This window comes from Excalfactoria chinensis, chromosome 6 (assembly GCF_039878825.1).
Source record: "Excalfactoria chinensis isolate bCotChi1 chromosome 6, bCotChi1.hap2, whole genome shotgun sequence".
Classification (NCBI taxonomy): domain Eukaryota; kingdom Metazoa; phylum Chordata; class Aves; order Galliformes; family Phasianidae; genus Excalfactoria; species Excalfactoria chinensis.
In genome coordinates this window covers 31,992,912-32,018,014 of record NC_092830.1, presented here as the reverse complement: position 1 = coordinate 32,018,014, position 25,103 = coordinate 31,992,912, and the positions used below count along the sequence as shown (strand labels likewise).

At 37.6% G+C, this 25,103-nt stretch overlaps 1 protein-coding gene across 1 annotated transcript in view; it reads left to right on the top strand.

Moving 5' to 3' along the window:
• PDZD8 (PDZ domain containing 8) overlaps window positions 1-24,643 on the top strand; it is a 47,229-nt gene extending 22,586 nt beyond the window's left edge. The window contains exons 4-5 of the mRNA XM_072340669.1: window positions 19,285-19,447; window positions 20,006-24,643. Coding sequence (XP_072196770.1) covers window positions 19,285-19,447; window positions 20,006-22,203 — 2,361 coding nt within the window. The 3' untranslated portion in view covers window positions 22,204-24,643. The remainder of the gene's footprint in view (window positions 1-19,284; window positions 19,448-20,005) is intronic.
• Window positions 24,644-25,103: the final 460 nt, after the last annotated feature.

The following is a 25,103-nucleotide window of genomic DNA, read 5'->3' as shown; positions in this document are numbered from 1 at the left end:
GATCTGTAGCTGTGCTGTCAGTGTGGGGAACTCTGTGCTCAGCCTCCTTGAATTTTGTGGCACTGAAGAGGTAAACTAACTTTAGGGTCCTGGCTCTAAAGATTTTGATTATGGTCGAATACTGAAACTAAAAGTGCCCTTGCAAAGCCCCTTTGCTATGCAACTTCAATTTATCATGTCTAGTACAATCATGGGGGTCTCTTTTCCATAGAAAAAAAGTTTGAATATGTAAGTTAAGCTAAAAAAAAATATTAAAGGAGACCTTGCTTGGTAGCAAGAGAATTGCCAAGTTCCTCAATAGAATTAATGTTGCAAATGTGCTTAGGTTTATAACTTTCTTTTCTGAGAAACTGCAACCGTGTGAAGTCTTTCTCATGTTAAATCCTTCTTTTAAATGACCGTGTGTGCAATAATTAATTGAGATGAAGTTGTTGGAATGAATATCAGAAAATATGGAGGAGAAATGACGGACTAAGTTGATGTGAAAAATAGTTCAGTAGATTCTGGTTAAAGTGTCTGTTTTGTTGTAGTATCATATAGACAAGAGAGTACATCCAATGAGGCAGATAGTGTTCTACAAAGGTCCTGAGGAAAATTCTCCTAACTTTCTCTACTTATTGGCATTTTGGTTCTTTTTGTTATACTAGCAGTAGTGATCAAAGATTAGACAGGTTTAATACTTCATAATTAACTTGGTGCGTCTTTGATCTGATCCATTATTTATGGGATATTAGCAGATGTCAAAATTGGTTTTGGGAAAAAAAAAGTGCTGTGTTACTAAACATCTGGATGATTACTGAAGTATCTGCTGTCATTCAGAGATGTTTCTTGCTTCTAAGCTATTTATCAGATCAGTCTGAAATACAATTAGAACTTCACAGAAATGATTTGGCACGTTTCCATACGACAGGTAAACATTCTTAAATACCTTAATTAATAGTGTTGCTGCTGGAATTAACTTTAATCGCTGCATGGCTGTGGGAAAATTATTTATGGATAGGATGTAGTCATTAGGCAGCATTAGCAACATTGGATTACTAGACAGGTGTTCCACAGCTAAAACTGTACTTATGTTTGTATCTAAATACTAGCCGGCACTTGCAGACTGGGGGGGAAAAAAAACAATGGTTTTTGTTGCTAGTGACAATCTAGAGCAATAGAGGGAAGGTTCTGAGCTACAAGATGAAATGCGTCTATGTCCATCAATCTATGGGTTATTTTTTCAAGTCCTTCGTTCATTTTTCACTGTACATTCAGAGGTCAGCACCAAAGGAACTGAGGGGTAAGACCAGTGCCATCTGCCACAATACATACTGAGTTTGTGCGTATCCACTTATCTGTGTACAGAGACCACGATCTTGGCTGTTTGTGGGAGGTGATTCTGTCAGCTCTGGACTTCTATATGTGAATACAGTGGTTACTTCTGAAATTGCTTTAGGCAGGCTGGTTGGTACATTTTAATAAAAACAAAGGGATGTTTCTCAGCCTTTCATAAAACTAAACTTGTTCGATCAGGGATTATGGCAAACTAAATGTACTCCAGTAGTGACATATAAAATGAGCAATAATGGAAATCAAATTCAGCACCTTCTGAAATGAGTTGCCTGAGGATACGCAACAATAATGTCAAAATTTGAAGTAACAGTGAAACGTTAATTTGTAAATACCCAGAATTAAATACCTCACAGTTGGCATTTCGGTCTGCTTGTTTAACAGTCTGCCATTTCAGCATTTAATCCTATCAAAAGAAAGAAGGAGGATTAAAGCAAAGGAAGCTTTTTCAAAATGTCACTTTTTATGAAAATTCATGATCTTGTAAAATTTGATAATATTTGTAAATACAATGGGGAATAGTTCTGAGATTTGGGCCTTACATAATGTTCTGTAATCCGTCTTTCAAATAAACTTGAAGGCCATCAGGATTTTTTTTGTCTGGCTCACCCGAAACATTTAAGCTTTTTTGACTGGAGACCTCAGAGACTTTCTGCTTCTCTGTGATTTAATAAGACCTTCTGTTAAAATGCACCATAGTGCTTTGCTTTGCAGAGACTTCCATATGAACTTTAAAACAAAAGCAAACAAAATCACTCCTTTCTTTTTTTATTGGGGGGGGGGGGAGGGGATTCAGGTGTTCCAGAACAAAGTGCTACTGCCATAGTTGCAGTGTGACCTAATACTGCCTGCTTATGTAAAAACGAATAAAAATCATTCAGGACATGCACACCGTGTTTTCTGCATGCAGGCCCTGATTGAAAAGCGAAGTGCTCCACAGCTTGCTGCAGGAGGCAGTGTGAAATGCATCAGCTGTATCCAGGTCTCTAACATTCCATATGTGCACCTTCTTTCTCCCTATGGCTGTGCTTGTAATTGTGGCTTTCCTCGGAGCACTTGGAGTTCTGCGGCAGGTTCTGATAGCTTGCTATGAGTCTGACTTTCTGGCTTTCACATTTAAAATATCAGGAAGAAGGATTACAAAGTAAAACAAAGTGCTGACCTCCTTCCAGATTATTACAGAATGTACATAAAAATTGGAGCTTCATCAGGGATTAGTTCTTCTGCTCTTTCAGTGCTTATTACTGACCTGATAAGCAGCATTCATGTTAGCATTTAATGTTCATTTTCACTTTTTCCTTAGAGATTACTCACACAATCTCTAGTACGTATTCTCTGTGTTCATTTTTACTTGGGTATCTTCTATATCCTTTAGATAGTACCTAGTTAGAGTGGAAAGTGTAAGCTTTTCTTATCATACAGCTCCACATTTAAAATAAGCAATTATGAAGGAAGTACAGCATGATCTCTTTTCATTAGGAATGCTTGCAAAACACAAGCCAGGCACCATGCTGTAGTGCATCACTGATGCTCTGTGCTTAATTATTTTTTTCAATCTTCTCACCTGCTCAAAACACATGAGGATGTGGGAAGGAGTTTTAAGTAGGTTTTGCAGCAGCTGTGTTTCTCATTTGCAGAGAAGCTGACTTACAGTGATAGCCGTTCTTGCTAAATAAATGTATGGCTGGTGCATGAGAGCTAACGTTGCTTGTGTAAACATTGTGGCCTATTTTAAGAGAGATACCGGTGTTGCATTGACCAGTGTAAACAAAAATGGTTTCCGGGCAATTTAGTGCATTTTGGGGAATGACTTTCTAAACTGTGTAGTTATGTCCTGTTGCAAAGTTCTGTAGCCAGGGAGCCAGCAGCTGTGCTGGTGGCTGCTGCATGTGGCTGCAGTGGAGGAGGGAGGAATGGGGATGGCAGGTTCAGGGCTCTCCTCTCTTTGAAATGCTCTATTATGACTAAATCATCTGTGCAAGTTCTTCCTGAGGATCATAATCTCCAAAAGTAGGTGTTTGGCTTTGGGGTGTGGTGACTGTTATTTTGGGTAGGTGGCTTCTACACTCTAGAAGTCAGGCAAGATAGGCATTTTCTTTGAAAGTCAGACCTTTTGCTGGCATCACATTCATCCCAGAGTGTTCTTTGTCAATTTGGTACATTCAGACTCAGTTCTTTTCCTCTGAAAGACATTTGGGGGGGGGAGGGGGGAAAAAAAAAGAAAAAAGACTATTGACTTTAAATATAATTATTATATGGAGTTTCTTTTACAAGCTGACAGAGTGACCAAGTGTTTCATATCCAAGGCATCATAAACTGAGAGACATAATATTGAAACTTGATCAATTTAAAATGTGACCATTTGTGTGAAGCTGATCTCTCAAGCAATTTTTTCCCTGTCAGGATTCATGGAAATGATTCATAGAACTGAGTCTTTAATTTGGAGAGTCTCTAAATTACAGTAGGATCTGACTATCCATCAGTAACAATTGAAGTGTTAGACATAGGCTAGTCTCGTTGGTGGGTATGTGACTTGAGGCTGTATTTCTTGTGCTCATCTACTTTGGCCTAAGTGTTGTACGCTTAGAAGGGTGATGTGCACAAGCACAGCTGTTTATATTGATTTTAAGTAGTGATGAGCATCAGTCTCTTCTTCAGTTCTCTGTACAATTCAGATTTCTTACATGTGCATGTGTGTTTCTGTCTGGATTTCAGCAGCTACCCTTCTGTTCTAATGAGTTTTTGAGAGATGGTATTCAGGTCTTCTTGAATGTGTTATACGTAGACCATACTAATGTGTACTCAAAGTACTCATTAATTAGTAGACAGAATCTCAGTACTTAGGTCTGATTCTCACTGCTGTTGTAGTTGGTGTAACCACAAAAATTAGATTAAATTAGGATAATCAGGCTAAATGCCAGGAAGAAGTTTGAATGAAGGTTTTAGATAATATCCTTATTTCATTAATTGGCATTTAATTAATTATATATAGTACAATATTTTCAGAATTAAAGATTTAACTAAAGAACCTACTGTTCCTTAATGCAGGTACTTGATGTCCTTCCATGGTAGGAAAATGAATGTTCATACCTCACAGACAGTTGATATGTAGCGGTCTGAAATAAAGTGTCAAAATAAAGGGCTATAAACTACTGAATGACTGCAAAGAAAGCCTTTAATTTTGTGGGTGGAATTCCTTGTTCTGAGTACAGTTTTATGTCATGTTGCTATCTTTATAAAGTCAAATGAGTTAAGTAGTTCAAATTCTTGGACTCAAGGTGCTGTGTTGTTATATTGGTTGTGTCTCACCTTTCTGGAATGCTGTAATTATTTCTGTGAATATTATCTCAAATTGACTTTTTTTTTTTTTTTCTTTTTTTCCTTTTCTTTTTTTTTCCATTCTTTATCCCTCTAATCACAGCCAAAGCAGAAATTAGATGCCTGTCTCTTGGTGTTGAGTCTTTTGCAGGTCTTGGAGGGTTTTGGTCAGCATCTGGAGGTCACACATTGAATGAGGATGGTGTTGGGAGTACATGTTGCCATTATGGTTCTCTTTAATTACAATACCGTGGGTGTTTTCTGTCATTGATTCTATGCCTCTTAGAATTGCTTAGATTGGAAAAGACCTCAAAAATCATCAAAGCCAACTGCAACCTAACCATGCTGTCCTAAGAATAACAGGAGAAATTTGCTTTTGAGGGCAAAAGTGCCTGCTTTGTTTAATAGTGCACAAGTGGTTCTTCTCTCTTTTACTTAAGTATTACTATCTTTAAAATACTTTTGGTAATTGGGGAGAAAAAAGCATAAGCAGGCATTTAGTAATGCAGATGTGGTGTGTGTTCTCCAAAGGCTCTGTAACTATGGCAGACAGAAATGAGAAAATAATATGGGTGGGCAGCATAGCAGTTGCCCTACAAAAGCCTTGAGGATCAAAAATGTAATTGCTGCTTCCCATCACGCAAATAACTAAAAGGTCATTCTAGTGTACGAAGGTTAGATAGAGCAGCCTGATACTCTGCAAAGGACACCTATGCATCGGAAGTAATCAGAAGTGAGTCATTGTTTAAAAAATGGAGCATTTCCCTTAATGCAGGCTATTAAAAGGCTGGCTCCATTAAATTTTAGGTAAGATAAATAGACTCTTTGAACTATGATGTCTTTACAAATATCTTAACCAAAAGTCAGTATCTTCAGATCTTTACTAACGTCATCTGTTTCCATTTTTAGGTGCTTAGCTCGGAACAAATATAATGTCTGCACATCCTCAGATCCATTTGATGTTAATAGAAGCTATATATTTTCTTTAGCTGAAGGAAGAAAACAAACCCCAAAAAAAGTCTCTAGAAGTCTGAGGCTGGATATCCAGAAAGCTTGAATTTTTAATTGTTCTTAGTTACAACCCAGCTTTTCCATATTTGTATATGTATGTGTATACACACATTTAACGTATATGTACATACATGCATTTAATATATGTAGAAGCATGTGTGTGTATATATACTTCAAATCAAAAGTCTCAGTTGTTCTTCAGTTAAATTTTCATGATGGTCTTCTGGGTAGCAAATTGAACACATGTTTAGAAATGTAGATTGATACAGTTAGAATAACTTGACTCATGAGACATTGTCTTGAACTTATCTGGGACTTATTTAAACTTACAGCTCTAATCTTGCAGAAGAGAATCAAGAAAGGCAAAGATGATGGTTAGAAGAGCAATTGCAGAAATTTGGTTCTGGGTTCACAGGTAGTTAAATCATACATCTGTGAGAGTAAAGCAAGAACAGGCTGTACAGCAGCTTATAAACTCAAAATACTTACATAACTAGGAATTACATCCTAAGTAAGCTTAGCAATACAGTGTTCATAACTTCCTAACATAGCCAAGCATTGTAATATTCTCTAGCCTCCCCCTTAAAACTGATGATTTCCATTGGTCTCAAATCTGATGAACATTTGTGGGTAAATAGAAACAAAAATGCACATACACAGTAAAAGTTCGGTAATGGAATAAGTTACCTGTGTAACAAGCAACTTAATAAAGTTATAAATTAATGTTCTGTCACTTGATGTTCTGTGAAAAGTGGAGAGAACATTAATTTGAGCTATATAACCTGTTCTTAGGGCGTATGAGATGTACCTTGTGACAGGGATGTTAATAGATGTATAACATTCTTTTACTCTTAAGTTTGAATTTGAGACCTGGCTATAGACCATAAACGAAGCTGGCCACAAGTAGCAGAGCATGGTGGGGTTTAGCTCTGGCTGGCTGCAGTACAGGTTGTGTTGGAGGGGCCCTTTGTGATGCAAATCACAGTTCAGGGAGCAGAGGCCACGGGAAGCTCAGCCTCCAAGCACACACCTGATGAGAGATAAAAAGCAAATGCGGACATGTGCTTTAAATAACTTTCAAATTGCAAACTCCATGCTGGCAGTTTGCTGCTGCTCTTTTGTCTCTTGAATGGACTGAAAAACCAAAGAATTTATATTGCTGCCATCTTGCTGAGGTTTACTTGTTGAAGGTTAACCAGCTTTTCCCCTTCTTTTTCATGAATAGCTTAGTAAATAATGGAAGTGCAGTGGAGGCATGGGTAAAACTTGGTCCTGTAGGGAGGCAGTAAGGCAAGCTGTTTGTCCATGGATTTAGATTGTGCAGTGAGGTTGATACCAAAGTCCTTTACTGTAAAGATTGTGGAAAGAAAACAGTTTGTGGATCAGCATGGGAGAGAGAACTTGGAGTGTTCCAGCTGCATATGGTAAGTAGCTGAGGGGGTGGAAAAAAAGAACTGTGGTCAAGAGGGAATAGATCTTATATGTATAACTCAAATCCCACAAAATTACTCAGAATGGAAAAGGAGCAGGTAGTGATAATGTGCAGGTGAATGTGTTCTTCTGTCTATGTGACCTTGTCTGAAACGAAGCAGTCACATTTGCTTTGGAAGTCCTCTATTAAGTGTTTGAGCTGTTGCATTACTATGAAGGAGTGAAGCCCAGTGCTTGAGTGCCCTTAGCTTTGCTGTCCTGCTTAAAAATACAAAAGAGTATGGGAGAAATAAGAATTTTTGTTGATTGTTGGCAGTTTAAGAGTGACTTAATCTAGGGTGTGAAAAAGCAAGAGTTGAGCCAGTTTTGACCTGAGGAAAATTCTATGCTAGTGTATTAGAGTAGGATGTGTTGGGAGTAATATACCACACTGTGTGTTTAACTGGGGGGGGGGGTCTTTAGAGGGCAGTTGTAAGAGTCCTTTTGGCTAAGCAATCTTGTCAGTCAGCAAAAATAAATGGCTCAGGAAAACCCTTCGACAGAATTTCTTTGAAATATTCCAGTAAGGAAAATACCTGAGATACTAGGGAGCTCTCTAAGCGGTACTTAGGGATGTAATATCTGTTAATTATTAAAAGAAAGCGAGTGCGGTATTAAGGGAGAGCAAATAATACCTATTAATGTGGTGCAGGAGACCAGGTGTGATCATAAATAGCTGCATAAACAGACCAAAGGACATCTAACAATGATAAAGCCACCATCAAAGTCATAGCAGTAATAAGGTCATGGGAGTGCAGCAGCTGTAAATATTTGGCTAGCGTGGAATCTTTTAATGTACCTGGTTAATGTACATATTATCTATAGGTTATAGAAACTCAAAGATACTTGTAATTGTACTATCAAGAACATTAAACAGCAGATATACTGACTATAGCAATCATATATATATAACTGTCTGAAATTGAGCCAATTTTTCTGCTGTAGTCAGTATTTCTGCTGTTTAATATAGATGTACAATATATTAATATATAATTACATAGTTTCAAACAGGACTGAAATCTAGCTGAACAGTGTGTCTGCGTATTAGGTTAGAGCCAGGGTAGTGTGGAGTGGAAGAGACCTTAAGAGGGTAACCTGGTCCTCCCAGGTCACAGCAGGGCTATTGAATTCATTTAGACTACTTTCGACTAAACCGCTCTTTTTACTTGAGACCAGTCCAGGAGTATTTCTGTACTGATAGACTCAGAGTAATATTTCTTTGTGTTCCAGATAGTCCAGGCAGGAGGCAGTTCTAGCCTAAAAACTCTTAGCAAACCAGAGGAAATAATAAACATATGATGTTCTTGTTTATTTCATTTCCGCAGTCTGGCTACAGGGGATATTTGGTCAAAGCATGGGAACATCTATGATGGATTTTCATTCCTTGCAGACAATATCTGGACAAAGAATATTTTTTAATGACTTTATTTTTGCCTGCTTTGATAGATGTTTCTACTTCCACAATAGTTTTAAAGCTTTAGCTGTTGTAGGAGAATCTGAAATAACATTTTCTGAAAATATGTTTGTAATAACAAGGAATGAACTGTTGGCTGCTGTTGTGAGCAAAGATGGTGAGATCATTGCCAACTGATCTGTAGAAGTTCATTAGGAACCGCAATCTTGGCTACGTATGATTGAGGTAACCAAGGCTTCTAATTAATTCCTGAACTTAAAGCTGCTATGAGGAAACAAATTGGTAAGAGGTCTCTTAGGTCTAATAAACTGAAGTAAGTAAACCATGCTTACCAGAAAGTAAAGAACGTGTTTCCAACTAGGATCACGCAATTTGCTTTTTACAGAGGTTAGTTTCATTTTGGATTTTGTTTGGACAGCTGGGATTGGAAACCTGTAGATGCACTGGAAGAGGAATGAATACATTTTCTTTGGCGAGTTCAAAAAAAATATCTGTTCAAAAAGATCTGTTGATATTGCCAAACTGGCAGCCCAACACATGCAAAATACTGTTTCCAGTTCAACTCAGAAGTATGCTCTTCTCTGGAAATGGCAAATAAATAAATGACTCCATTGAAAATTAAGTCCATTTTGGTATTTGTGTGACTGAGCAGTGTAGAATTCTTTCAGTTTAAATTATCTTCTGGGATTCGTCTTCCAATGGTATTCAAGTATGTAAAGCAAAAGGCTCTTTTTGAACTTGTAGAGTTCATGAAGGAGGACAAGCTGTGCATGATGAAAACACATGTTTATTCATTAGGATTTTCTGTCAGTGAAGGCTCGCAGACTTCTAAGTTTAAAATTAAAATTAAAATTAAAGAAGAAAAAAAGAAAAAAAACAAGCAACACCACACTGGCAAGTTTTATCTTCCCAAATTGTCTCACATAAAAAGAGAATTCTTTATACCTTTCTCTGTCAGACTAAATTGTAATGTTTGCATGATGGTCATGACTGAAGTACAACATGCGCAAATAGGTATTTAAATATGCAACTATGGCTTTTTAAGTAGTTTGTGTAAATAGTTTTAATAACCTTTATTAAAGGGGCTGCAGCAGAGAAGCAATGGGAGTTTGCCACGGTACCTCACATGTGGACATGCAGGCAGGAGTTCTCTTTATTTTCTCTCTGTTTTCCTTTCCCTCCTCTCCATAGATGTGGTGGTTTTACCCTTCCCCACCCCCAATATATGACTAAAAATAATTTCCTGATTGCATTTTACTGAAGCTTTCAAGAATGTTTTAGAGATCGAAAGTTTTCTTGAGTTAACGCATCTCCTGCTCTCAGGAAATACACCAAAGAGTGAAATGACTATTAAGAATTGGGAGAAACTTGTTGAGTAAGTTTGTAATTTTGCATCCTAATGCTTTTGATAAGTTTCATCTCTTTTACTTTATTTACTACCATAAACATTTTCATCATTCATCACACTGCACATTTGCTCTTCTGTGAGGCTCTAATTTCTGCAATCTGTAGATATTCAGATCCTACTTTTATTATCAAGATTTTTAACTTAGCTTGTTTTTATGGTCAGAAAATGCACTTGTTTTTGGCTTCACTGTTAAATATATACACATATGTATTTTTCATTTCTGCCTCAACTAAACTTTTGCATGCTTTACTAGGTGTTTTCATTGCACAGTCCTCTTTATTAACAACTAACTTTTAAAATGGTACTTTTACATTATCAATTTAAATAAGAAACAGACTTGGAATACTTAGTTCTGGGTACGCAGTTTATGAAAACAAATCTTTCTCAGGGGAGTTTACAGAGAGCTCTTAAATCACAGTGCAGCACTTGGTAGGGTTGCAGTCTTTGGCTGCTGAGGGCCCTGTGTGCACTTAGTTCCACATGCAAGCAGCACTGCTATCTTTCCTTTGTCCAGCAGCAGACCTTCAGTGATGGTCATGGAAGTATAGCACTGTAGACTCATAGTAAATACTCAAGTTATTTTTTTGCACTGGATGTCTTTGTTAACTTCGATGCAATTTCAGTGTCACTGAATTTAATCACTGAAGTAATTAAATATGAGATATTGACATAAACTCGAAAAAACTTAAATTGTCTTTTAGTGCAGATTCTATGCAAGTAATATGAAGAAAAAATAAATAATTACCACTTTAAAACAAAAAAATGCTGTTCTCAAGTATAACTCATCATGCATGTTCTTCTCTGCCTCTTGTTAGATATAGCTTTTGGAAAACACGTGTCTTTCTCAGGCACCCTGTGGTATTGAATAAATCTTTGTTCATTTTTTAAATGGAACGGGGAATGAGTTGTAAATTCTTCTGTTGAGCTGGCAGCCCCAGACAAGCCTTCTTTCTGGTGTCACAGGAGAAAAGGGGAAATTGAAATAAGGTGGGAAATTAAAATAGGATGCTAATGTGTTATGGAATCTGCTGGGTTTTTATCCTATATATTTCGCTAGCTATCAGTAAGATCTGTTGTTAATTTCAAAATAAGAGTGCATAAAAGTGTGGGAAGTTGTGATGAGTACTAAAGTGAAATGAAAAGTTTTTAAACCTGACTACTTCCTATTTGCTTTTTCACTTACTTTTCCATACTAAGGCATGGAAATTGCTATATATTAGTTCCCCGAGCAAAAGAGTATTTCAAATGCCAATCCAGAGTCGTGAACTATTACTTCTGTTGCTGATGGTGTCCTGCTCCTCTTTTCTTTTGCCTAGTGAGCTGTTTCTGAAGGGCTGTTTTTATTTTATGCTTCAGTGATACTATGGTGTCTCAAATGTGTCCATGGTTTGCTAGCGTGTTGATTCTGCTTGCAGCTACCGTTCAGTTTCTGAATCATTCTTTCGATAGATAGAGGTGATTTTTGTGTGTTCTGGAAATGTTTCAAGTTCAAAACAAATATAGCTAGGTATTGATTTCTTTTGCACGGAGAATTGTCAGTATTTGAGTTGGTGTAAAGACCTTTTCAGTTTATAGCTGTGGCAGTTTTCCTAAGTGATGAATGGTAACAGTATGAAAATGTGGCATGTAGGTGTGCTGTTGTCTTGGTGTCGCTAATTAGATGTGACAGTGAGCTCCTGTTTTGCTGCCTGCCAGCAACTTGTGCCCTATAACCATAAACAAATTGATCTGACGTGATGTGTTCAACAAAATAACCAGAAATAGATATATGGTCCTGGAAATCTTTACTGTTTATTTAGTTATGTTTACACTGCAATATTTTGTCTAGAACTTAATTAAGTTTGCATTAAGTGTGATTTGGATTCTGTTCTACTTAGAGAAAGATTATGATATATGAAAGTTTGGTGGTCTTGCAGTAATTATTCAGCACAGGCTGGATACAGACCCCCAGCTTTTCTGGTGTTGGCACTGTAGAATTTCTTCAGTAAGTTGATCTGGTTCTACCAGGTAACAGTGGGCCGGGGACAACGTATGTAAGCAGAACTCAGTTTTGATCCAGGTGGACTCTCTGCTTAACCTCTGTCGAGTTGTTATAATGATAAATCACATTATTGTGTCTCCTTTAGTTCTTTCGGGTTCAGCCACTTCTGTGGGAATGTGGGAGCCTGAAAAATGATCAGGTCATATGGGATGTTGGTTTGCGTTTCTCTGCAATAACCATTTAGGCATTTGTTAATATTGATGGGAAATGTAGCGTGGTCAAGAAGGTGATGCGAGTACAGAGTGCAGAAATTACCAGTTGTGATTTCCAGCAAGTCATCTATTATTTTAGATTGCCCAAGTGCATTGGTTCTGGATACCTGTCACTGTTGCTTAGGCTATGTTACCACTATAAGGGTGTAACTTTGTTACCAGAAAATGCGATAGTCTGCTGGTAAGACTTTTTACATTTTTTAACTCTCTAACTGTTTAAATGTCAGTAAGTCAAATAGCATTGCTTGACTTCTTCTTGCCACAAAGCCTGGTGTCAGAGCCCCTTTAGAGCTGATGGCAGCAGGAGCAGCACACAGTGCTGGAGCCTGGTGACAGGGATGGCAGAGCCCTGGCTTGTCTTGGGGGGGGCTGGCTGAGCACCCTGCTGCTGCCCTGCAGCACCCAGCTCTTCCTCAGGGCAGTTTTGGCAGCTATTCTGCTCCTGCCTTGAACCTGTGGGTTTTGGTGAAGACTCCCAGGTGAGAAGTATTTATGAAACTTCTGCTATCTTATGAAAGTGTGCTGTATTCCAGATGTGACTTTTCTGAAATTACTGCTGCTGAAAACACTTTTGCTCCAGAATAAATAAACCTATAAATAATGTACTCGTTCATTCTCAGTGTTTTTCTTTCAGAAAAGTAATTTTTAAGCCTTTTTAAATGTAACTTTTGGGCCCTTTAGCGAGAGCTAAGAGTTAAGATTCGTACATGTTAGAAAGCAGCGTTGTAGATTTAATTTCCATGGAAACTGCCATCTGTGATGCATGTTACAGTGCAGACAAAGTAATAACTTCTCCGTATTTTTGGTTTTGATGGCAGTATCTGCATCGGTAATCAGATTGATGCTGTTAGCTGCGACAGGCAAGCAGTGTTCTTGTGTGAAGCAGAAAACTCTGCATGGTGCCTATTGATTCCATTATGAAGAACTTCTACTCTATGTTCTAATAATTTGTCTTTATTACACGAAGATTAATTAAATTGTTTGATAAGTACTAGTTCTAATACAAACAGAAGTAATTACAGGCTGCTCTAGAGATTTGATTCTAGTATTGGTACTTGAATGTATTTTTCTTTTTATTTTCTCCACCTCTGGAGTGATGAATAAAACCCCAGACCTTCCCCTTCTGTGCATGCACTCAAAGCACCAAACACTTTTATATTCTCATGTATCTTAATTTGCAGTGCAACAATTCAAACCAATTTATGCAAAGGAAGCCGTAAGGAAGGTAAACTTTCTATTGATTCTGTCTTGCACGCAGTGTTAGTATTCATCTCATGCTTTAACAAGCGCTTTCAGTAAGCTTATTTCAGTGTTTGTTATTAGCCTGTCCAAAACTTTTACAAAATATTCATACAACTGAATCATCGTGAAGCAGTACCAGAGGAAGCCCTTTTTCTATCAAAGGCATGAATGGCGATGCATGATTTGGAAAAAATCAATCTTTTCCATTCTTTTTCTGGGCCGGAAGAAGGCAGCACAGTTGGGTTTAATAACGAGTAAAAGGATGTCGGTGAGCCAGAGCACTTAGAGATGAGCTACGTTGGTGTTTGTGCAAAATTGCTCTCCAAAGAATCGCTGTGCGTAAAACTGAAGGTCAGCATTGTGCCTGCCTCTGACGCTTCCAAGTTAAATGCAGGTTTTCCAATCCCTGTTTGTCTTTAACTCCTGCATTCAGCTTGTGTAATTACTGCTAAGTGAGAACACCTAAACAATACATAATTGCTAAACAGATCGCTGTTTGCATGTCATCTAGCCCGCTTCCATGTGCGATCAGCAAGTACAGGTTACTGTTGGATCAGGAAAAGAGTACCTGCAATGCATTGAAAGAGCTGGGGGAAAATAACACATAGCTTCTTGCTTTGTGCAGTACCGCGCTTGTTCTGTTCCTCGCTGGGGACAAATATTTTCAGTGCTCGTTGGGTAGGCATCCAGCTGTTTACTGTTGTGAGTTGTCACTGTGATTCCAGACAAATAGCGTGTGATGGTAAGGTGTAAGGTTAGACATGTCCCTAACAATCACAATTTAAAAGAGGTGATATAGAACAAGAAATAGTGAAGCCTGCTGACTTTCTACATAACAGGACTAGTGAAAAGAAAGAAATGAATGAATAAATGTATCTCCTTCCCTAAAGAAAAATGTGGACTGCCATGCTACCTTAGTTTGATGTAACTGTGTATCTATTCACTTGCACAGACTGCGATTTGCAGAGCCAGTAGAATTACCAGCAAAGGCTCTTTTCACTGTTTCCATCACAGTTGTTTCTGATGCTGCACAAATGCTACTGTTGTGCAGTGATTCCACTGCTGGTAACCCCCATCCCTCTTTGTGACAAGTTTGATGGACAGATTCCTTTATTGATAATGTTATTTAATTTATTTTTTTTTAATGTGGCCCATACTTTAAGAATCACATCTGTTCATAGGAAATTGTCCTGTGAAAATTGCTTTCAATGTAAATGACTTTTGCTCTGAAACTCTTATTTTTTAGGCAGTGCTTTCAGTTTATCGAAACGTTTTCACTTGGCAGAATTTTCCATCATTGCTTCTAATCTCTTTGTATTTCCTGAGATTTGTTCAGAGTTGCCCATTAATTAATCAGTTATTCAGCGCTATTAATTCTGGCAGACAATTGACATGTTTTCTATGACTGATTTTATTCTTAGCAGCTTGGATAAAATTCTGTGTAATGCTTAAGGATACTTGAAATGGTCAAGAAGAGAAAGAGGAAAGCAGTACAAATCTTAGATCCACACTGTCAAAGCAATTGAATGTAGGACCATGCTGCTCTACAGGACTGTGATATCAGTGTGCCTGAATAACTCAGACCAGTGACAACTTACCCTGTACTAAATCTAAATACAGTCTTTAGAATGGGCTAATTCCTCCTGTGCAGCTATATCAATATCAGAATACAGGTTAACACAGTTAATGCTAGTGTATTCACACTGTGGCATAGTCAGAGGAGATGGGAAAAGCTTTTTGTTCCCTGGGTATTTCCAGATACCAGCAGAGGCTTTTGAAGGCAAAGCTGTTTGCTTTCAAATATATAAACTGCTCTGAGTGGAGGGGAAAAGAAATGGAGAAGTAGAGTACAGGTCATGCATAGGACGGGCTGACTGCTGGAATTGGTCACAACTTAGAAAAGCAGAAACAAACAGGTGAACAGTTTGAAATGGTTTTGTAGTTCCTGTATGTTGCTCAATTGTGTTGTACTGGATTTTGCTGTATGTTAGAGTGCGTTACTACCCAGAGACTCACTTGGAAGTTCCAGCCTAAGTTGCAGGTTTCTGAAGTAATCTTTTTATGAATTTCCATGCAACTTTCTACGTCAGTACATTTACAGGCACATAAGACATGATAGAAGTGAACTTAGGTTATAATTGTGGATGGTCAATACATACTGTATTGACTACTGAGCTATTAAAGCATTCATAAAGCAAGATGAAGATGCTCAGCAAACTTTCTGTTGCTAAGAGTTGTCTTTATGCCTGGAAAATTAGAGTCTGTCATCATGGATTCCTTGGTCAATATTCACATCAGACAATTCGTGCTTAGACTGAAATCCTCTCCGAACATTCAGAACATTGCCTTTTTCTTTCTTCTGAGTCTGGTGTTTCTGAGGAATGTTTCATGTGATCCCTGCTTCCTTTCACTGTATGATCTGGTCCATATAAGTAAGCTAGCAATGAATTCCCCATGTAGGTCATATTATTGAAATCTGTCATTATAGGGTTGAAAAAGCAGGAATATAGAAGTCCATATTTGACAGTTTATATACCAGAAACTTTTTTTAATAGTATATATAGGAGTCTTCTGAATAGAAGCAAAACTGCTTCCCGGTTTTGTTCTTTAATGTTATTTTTATTATGTGAAATACTCCTTCCTTGCCTTACGGTGTGAAGGGGTCTCTGTAATGCCTTGTAGGCTCATTGTAGACATTTTAACTCTACTTTTTCCCCCAAGAAAACAGAAGACCCTTTGTAGTGACTCTCATGAGTTGGAAAAAGTTTAAGCTTTTATCTGTAGTACAGCATAGAAAATGATGTGTCAGTGGCATATGCAGCATGTTATATACCACTGATAGTGAGCAAAAAGTATTTGTAAAAGTATTGTAGTAGATGTAAATCAGTAAGATAAAGTTTCTTGTATCGTGTTTAAGTGATGAAGCATTTCTTGGTGTTTAAAATTATTGTCAGCATTATTTGCTTTATATTACGTCATCTTAGAAATTCAGAATGAAAGTGTTTTATCTAATGCTAACTTATCTTACTGTGGTCTCATCACTACAACATATTATACTGTATATTTTGTATATAATACACAATATATTGTAGATGATATTTTTACCCCTACACGGGGTACATGGATGAAGTTTTGGAAGCAAATAGTAAATGAAATGGCATCACACTTGTGTCTGTAGCATTTATGCAGATGCCTATGAGAGACATATTTATCATCCCTTTGCATTTGCAAACATTTTCAAACCAGTATTTTTAGGAGGCATTTGGAGATTAAATCTGCATCCTATTTGAACAGTCATCCAAACATTCAGCTATAAATTTCTGAATTAGTATTCAATTGCTGTGAAGTTCAATATCGATGTGTTTAAAGATGATTTTAACAAACATCTCTTAGGCTTTCAAAATGAGGAGGCTGAGGTAGGGTGAGGCTATGAGACACAACAACATTTGTTGCTGCATTGTATTTCCAGAGTGAATTTCCAGAGCGTCCATCCACTACAGAACAAAGTATTGGAGGAGTTATGCCCCAGATTGGCTCATGCATTTATGCATATAAATGAACTGAAGCCTTTAGTGTAAAATCAATGTGTAAATACTTTGTTCTCTAAAAGTCAGGCTTCCACAGCTGTGCATCAAACAGTTTTATTAATTTTAAAGTGAGTGGTAATCTTTTCATTTTTGTACTTGAATGATAAAACACTGAGGAAATTACTTACTCTTCAGCTCTGAGGTACTCGTTCATGTTCCAGAGCATCTTAATGTTATCTTAAAGAGTCTAGGGAATGCTTACTTTTAATTAAAAATACCCAAATTTTATGACATAATTTAGTTCTAACACTTCCAATATAAATTACTTTGCCTGTCTCTTGCTAACAAGCATGTCATTTTATCTACTTGATCTTGCACCTTGTTGAAGCAACTGCAGTGTAAGGTTTGCAGGAGCTAGCAGCTATTAAATCAGCGTAAATCTGATTCGGTATGATGCAGTTAATTGTTTAAAACTTGTTTCTTTGAAACACTGCTGTTCATTTTTGTCCCTTGGGGCAAGTTTCCTTTGTAATAATTGTCCTTTCATTAACAGCAGTTCTCTAATACCTGCTTTGTCGTTTACCTGACTTTTAGCTTCTGATGTTCTGGTTTCCAGTAGATCTTGCTTTTTTCACGCTTCTTATGTTTTATTTGATGTATGACACAGCCTTGCTGTGTGCATGAAGATGCTGCTGGGTTTTTTGGTGAGTTTAATTGCTGGGGCAGAGGGTGTTCCAAAAAGCTTGAAGCAGCACTGAGCTGTGCTTGCAGCCAGCTGGAGGTGTGAGGGGTGTTGGCATTTTGGTGAAACTGGGAATTGTCAGAAGGGTAAATATATGTCTGTATCAGGAAAACTGTTCATCTGGTTTGGATCGATACATTAAACTGGCTTACTCTGTGAGAAAGTTTGTGATGGTGCCAAAGTTAATAAAATGTGGAGATGAACTTTGCTTGCTATGTTCAAAGGCCTTCTCCTTCCAGAAGCAGCTTTTCCCTCAGATACTGTTAGGATATTGTGCATCTCCTCACCACAAGTGATTCACGCACATTGTAATAAGCTGTTTGTGTCCCTGCATGGAGGCCAAATGTGCTGAGATACCTCAGTATCTTTGGGTCCCAGCTGTCCTTGGCTGCTTTTATGTGGTCTGGCCCTGAGGGAAGGAGGGAAGAATGAAATGCTAGAAAACACCTCTGAGGTTTCTCCTCTCTTAAAGCAGAGTATTTGCATTGCTATGTCAGACCACTGTTGAGAGCTGCTCAAAGAAGTCCTAGAATCCAAAGGAGGCTTTAAAATCACAAGGACTGATACTGACTCTATAAGAAGGTTTTAGTAACTTTTTTTTTTTTTTTTTTCCTATTTTTACCATGTAAGTATGCCCTTTTCTCCCAAGCAAGTAAACACAAGCTCAAAAGAGGAGGATCAGCTTCCGGACAGTGCAGACATATACAATTGAATAGCAACAAGTAAATACAGAAGGATGGAGAAGACTGTCTACCTTAACTCAGTACATTGAAACCAAGGAGAAAGCCTACATAGGAAATTTTCTACAAGCAGTATCTGTCTGAGCTTGGGAATAGTAATAGTATTAGTAAAAATTAAAAAAAAAAAAAAAGCACATTAAATTTATCTCTGTGGAGCTGAGTCACAGTCTGCAAGTTCTTCTCTTTCAAATAAACAGAATATACTTCAGCAGACTGATAGTAGGCAGTCATTTGAAAGAGTGTGAAAGATATATCCTTTAGGGGGGAAAAATGTACTTCGTTCTTTTAAGAACTGTCTGTATTAGGAAAAAGATTGACAAAAAGCTATTGGAGCTCATAAACAATTGGTCACAGCCTTGATATATTTTTCGATAAGGATCTCTTAAGTTGGAAGTCTGTGTGAATGGTCAAGGTGGAGCTCTACTGGAGATTGTGCCTCGGATGTTATTTTAAGAATGATTTGAGATTGCAGTTGAAATTTATCTTGTGTTTACCGTGCCAAGGAAAATAAATATGAGGAAATTGTTCTTGGTCTTTCATGAAGCTTCTTAGACTAATAAGTGTTTTATTTTGTCTTAGGTTTGTTTTACATAAGTCTTAGTAATACACGTGGACCACAATAGCTTTCTCACTCCAGATACTTTTTGTGTAAACTGCTGGAGAGACAGTGATAGTAATGGGTTTTATAATATACATGGAGCGTATACAAAGTGATTGCCATCATAACATCAGTTGTATGATTTCAGTTCAGCAAGCTTATTAGTAACCATGAGTCCTTACAGTCCGTTCAATCACCATAGTCTAACTTTTAATTTTCCTCTCTCTAGGCAGAGCTAGTGAAAGGGAATCTGCAAAGCGTTGGCCTCACGCTCCGCCTTGTGCAGTCCAAGGAAGATGATGCAGGGCATGTTGTTATTGAAACAGTTACGCCAAACTCACCTGCAGCTGCTGCTGATCTACAGAGGGGTGACAGACTTCTAGCCATTGGCAGTGAGTAATACGTCAGCTTTCAAAATAAGCGTTGTCTTGCAAACAGGAAGGACATTTCCACTTAGAGTTGAATTAGACTGCTGTTCTCAACAATTACACATGCCTAATCACATCATAAATACAAACACTTATATATTTATTGCCGCTTAAGGTTATTCGCTCGATCATTTTTCTTGCATATTTATTTACTATTTGCTGGGTACAAGCCAACATAAAGGCGAATAAACATTTCAATGTAAATATATTTTAACTACTCAAGAAGTGTTTAAAAACAAACAAACAGAAAACTGAACTGTGCATGTTAGTATTATTTTCAACTCCTGAAATTATATATTTGCATGGATAAAAATAGAGGGATCCAGTTGTTACATTTCAATCTAGCTCTTTTGTCATAATCACTTGACTTCCTCTTAGTGATGATTCTGTTGTTCACTGTTAAAGCTCTAAAAATATGTGTAGACATTTTTTGAGTTGTTTTTTTTTTTTTTTTACATTATTGTCATAATTTCAAATTTAACATTTTAATCTTTTTTTTTTTTTTCTTTTTTTTTTTAATAGGTGTTAAAATCACATCAACTGTCCAAGTGTTGAAGCTTATTAGGCAGGCTGGGGACAAAGTCTTAGTTTTTTATGAAAGGCCTGTTGGATATAATCAACATGGTTCAGCGCTACAGGATGGATTTGGACAATTGGAAGACACTGCTTTCTTGACACAGCAAGAAGATGACCAAGTTGGTGTATCAGCTGATGTTGACACCAGAGATTTTGATTCGGAATTTGAGGACTTAGCATGTGAGTCACCTGATCAAAAAGAAGATATGCCAACAACTCCAAGTCCCAAACGTTCTGTAGTGATACTTGCTGCTAAACCACTTGGAACCATATCTCCAATTCTGAATCGAAAACTGCATTTAGGAAATTATCAGACCACATCTAAAACACAACAAAAAGATGGAGCCAAACCGGCAACTCCCAAAATCTCTGATAGTTCAGATGCATCACAGCTATTGGGTAAGCAGTCACAAGGTTCTGGTACTAAGCCTCCTGTACCACCTAGACCACAAATCAGGCCTACTTTGCCTACTAGTGAAACTCAAAATCTGTTGGAAACTGGAGGTTTATCTTCTGAAAAGACAGAGAGGCCACCTCCATCTTCAGGTAATGGGGATAAATGTACAGAGAAAGTGATAAAGAATAATGATCAAACAGAAGACCCAACGTTATCAAAAGTAGCAACAATACCAAAACAAGATGCATTAAAAGATGGAATTTCAGAAAATGCACGTGGTCACAAAGATGGTGGAGATGATCATCGAACCTGGGAATCACCAGAAATTCCATATCGAGTCCGACAAGGTCGATGGCCAAAGTCGAGAACGTCCTCCTGCCTATTTGAAGTAGAAGGATCCCATAAGTACCTTAATGTTGCACTGTGGTGCAGAGACCCTTTCAAAGCAGGTGGTTTTATCTGCTTGGGATATGCAAGCATAAAACTTGAAGAAATTGCTTTAGACTGTATAGCTACATCATCAATGGAATATGTTAGAACATTTAAATTGAGTGCTCCCACACCTAAAGCATCAGTCACTAGAACAGCATTGCGGAATTTGACAACCCATAAGGGATTCAATGAAAAGTTCTGTTATGGTGACATAGTTTTACACTTTAAATATTTTAAAGAAGGCGAAGCAGATGATTCAAATTTTCTGTTGGAGAAAGAAAAGGAATGCAATCTGGAAGAAGAAGTTAATGTACTTCAGAAAGAGGATCCTTACTTGGGACAAATGGTTCTTACTGAGAACAAGCATAACTTTCAAGACACTCAGTTTCAGAATCCAACCTGGTGTGATTACTGCAAAAAAAAGGTATGGACTAAAGCAGCTTCACAGTGTATGCTCTGTGCTTATGTTTGTCATAAAAAATGTCAAGAAAAATGTCTAGCTGAAACACCCTTCTGTGTAGGAGCTGAAAAGCGACATGATCGAACTGCAGGAGGTTGTAGAACAGAAGGACAGGAAACTTCTCAAGCTGCATCCGTTCGTGTTGATTCAGAGTCTAAATCCATTAACAGGACTGCAGGTTTGACCAGGCATATCATCAATACAAGCACTCGTTTATTAAACCTCCGTCAAGTCCCCAAAGCTCGCCTTTCTGAGCAGGGAACAGAGATTGTAGAGCCTTCACCAAAGCACACACCAAACACTTCTGATAATGAAAGTAGTGATACTGAAATTAGCAGTCCTAGTAGTCCTTCAAAACGTGCGTCAGGTAGTGGGATAAAACTGGTCAGAAAGGAGGGTGGTCTAGATGACAGTGTCTTCATTGCAGTTAAAGAAATTGGGCGTGATCTCTACAGAAGTCTACCCACAGAGGAACGTTTTCAGAAATTAGAGTTTATGTTGGATAAATTGCAGAATGAAATAGACCAGGAGCTGGAAAATAACAATTCGCTTGTTAAAGAAGAAAAAGAGGCAACAGAGGCAAGGAAAAAAGCATTGATTTCTGCTGCGCTGGCTAAATCAGGTGAGAGACTGCAAGCCCTTACGCTGCTGATGATCCACTACAGAGCAGGCATTGAGGATATAGAGTCTTTGGAGTGCATGTCCTCAGACCGGCAGTCTAAAAGAGTGACTAAAGATTCAGAGGAAGCCGGTATAGCAGAAGAAGTGGATAATGAAGATATCGGTCTGACAGAGGCTCCGACATTAAACATCATATCAGATGAATCAGTTGGTCCATCTCAGTCAGTAGACTGATAGTCACATGTTTAGCCTTTGAAGGACTGGACTTAAACAAATGCGCTGCACTTAATTACAAACATACGGAATGAATTAAAACGCTGGTATGACACACCTGCTTCTCCACAGTTATTTGCCTATGTAGGAATACAGCTGATAACGGTTCTTCTCCAGCTACAGCACCATCATTTTATTAAACTAGCTGGTCGAAACTGCATTTTGGGGTTTATATTGGAAATTTATTTCTAATAACTTATTTTCATTTTTTTCTAATTTTGTAACCTTACCATTTCATATTACTGTGCAGTGTTCCTATTATATGAATTGCTTCCCCACTCCTAGACCTCCCTCCCCCTTTATTTTATTTTATTTTTAGCTAATAATTTCAACAAGAAGCTATCGGGATTTTTTAAAGTGTTCAGTTTCCATTTTTCTGTTGTATGATGAAAAGAAAAGCTCGTTGCATGCCTAAGCTGATGACTGACATGAAAATCACTGAGGGACCAGGCTTTAAACTTGCGGTTATTTTATGTCTCCTAGGCAGTTGTGTATTACTTGCCAAACATATCTTGAAAAAAACAAAGCATCTTTTTTGTTTGTTTGTTTGCATCTGTTATTAATATTTGTCAGAGTGATGATCAGGTCACTTATTTTTCATACTTCTGTTAAATACAAGAACTTGTCATAGTTCTTAATATCATTCATAGCAATGCTATGCAAGAAAATTCCTCCCTGCAACTCTGGGACATTATATCCTGATTTAATAATGTTAAAGGACATACCACTATCTGCCAGTAATTGAACTGGGAGTGTTCTTGAGATGAAAGAGTCTGGTTGCCTTCTGGAACCAAGTTGTCTTCAATGGTTGATATATATCTGAAAAGCCGATAAAGGAAAATAGTGTTTTGCAAGAGCTGGAGGTTTCATTGCAGTCTATTAAAGTGTAAATGACATTTTTAATTTCAAAAGTTGTAATATGTTGCTGTTTTAGCGTTTATCATTTCAGAAAGCCTAAGGTACAGAATAAGCAGTGGTGACAAAATACCTGAACCTTGTCTTTCAGTGCTTTTGAGCAATCATATAGTGGTAAATTGCATTCAGCTTCTCAAACAGAAGAGGCAGTCTGAGCAGAAGGATCACCTGTTTCAGAAAAATGTCGTATAGTGTATATACCATGTTTTAGTTAAGGCAAAATAAGTGAGTCCAGTAGAGAAGAATAATTTCGGCCAGCAGCTTTTGAAAAGAACTATCTGGTCTTGTGCTATGTGTAAATTGTGGACCTTAGCATCACCTAGCTGAGGCCGCTGTTCTTATTTATTTCCTGTAAACATGACTTAAGCTCCATCTTCTGTGTATAGAAATGCCATATAAAATATCATCTTTATTTTAGGTACGGCGTTAGGTACCGGCATCATCACAGTAGTAGAAAATGCCTTTGTGGGTGTGGAGTTGATTCTAAGGTGGTAAAAGAAATAACTTACATTTTCAGGCAGTGTACAATGTAGCTCTCCACTTAAATTTTCTTCTCAGTTTATTTTGTGATGGGCAAAATGAAGAAGCAGTGATTTTTTTTCTTTTTTGAGATGGAAAAACGTACTTGTACTCCTAAACAAAACAATTAACTTCCACTCATGCAACTACTTGCACTTTCTTTGCGAGTTCTGGGCGGTTGATAATTATTTAGTTTGACATATGGAAAACACTATCCATGCTGCAGTCGGCATGTGTCACACTTCAGAAATTAAGCTTCAGCAAATAATCGCACAAAATTAGCTTCCCTTATTGACTAAAAGTTGTTTAACCTATACTTGCTTGAGATGCGTATTAAGACTTCCCCACTCCGTTTTCTCAGAGGCTTACCATTGGTGGTGATCTGCGTTAAATCTCCATCAGTGTTTGCTCTTATGGACTACTATAGAAGTTTTCAAGTATATCCAGGTACTTCGCTTAAACCCTGGTACACATGAAGGAGCTGCGAAAACAATGCAAATACTGATTTAAAAAATGCATTCAGGGTTTCACATTTACCTGTGAAATAACAGTGGGTTGAGATAAGCTGGATATAGTTTTCCTTGTATATTGTCGCTGATGATGATTGTAAGAGAGAAATTAAACGTAGTGCAATATTTTTAAACACACTGAATGGGAAAAGGGCAAAATAGTTGTATTTTAGTGATAAGGAGGAAAACATAAATTCCTATCTGGCATTAATTAAAATAAATGCTAAATCTTGAGGGGGGGAAAAAAGTGTAATACTACATTCCTGATGTAATCCTCGCTTTGTGCTTGATTGTAAATAGCTGGAAATAAAGAATACCACAGAAAACAAGAATATCTTGACTTAATGATATCCCGTAGGTGGCAGCTACACACGTTTGCAGAAACTGCCTGATATGATTTTGTTGGCTATTATTTTATCATGAGAACAAGCTTTAATAAAATAGTTTTGCTAAATTATCACCTGCTTTGCATTGTCTTAGTATTTCTTTAAACGGTTGTAGTTGCAGGAGTTCATCTTCTAAAGCCGCTACCTGAAAGGGAAAGCATCTTTGGGAGAAACACATTTTGCATTGAATTACTGAGTGCTGAATTAATTGGGCTTGCATGCATTCTTTGTATTTGGATATGCATTTGTTTTCCTTCTGTGCAGTAAAATAACAGGCAGGTTCAAAATGGTGATTCCAGTTGATTGATTGTGTGTAGCTTCTAAACTTTGTAGGATGCAAAGAATGTGGTGGTGTTTCTGTTTTTGCTATTCAGTTATTGGTGACAGTTGCTACCAGGGGAGTTGGAATGGGAGGGGAAGAAGGGCTCAGAAATTCTTCTGTTTTTTCCTGTCCTTCAGAAAACATTAATGCATAACCGAGGAAGTCCTTACTCATTTTTGTCTAACCATTGTAGTTTTCATTCTAATTCCC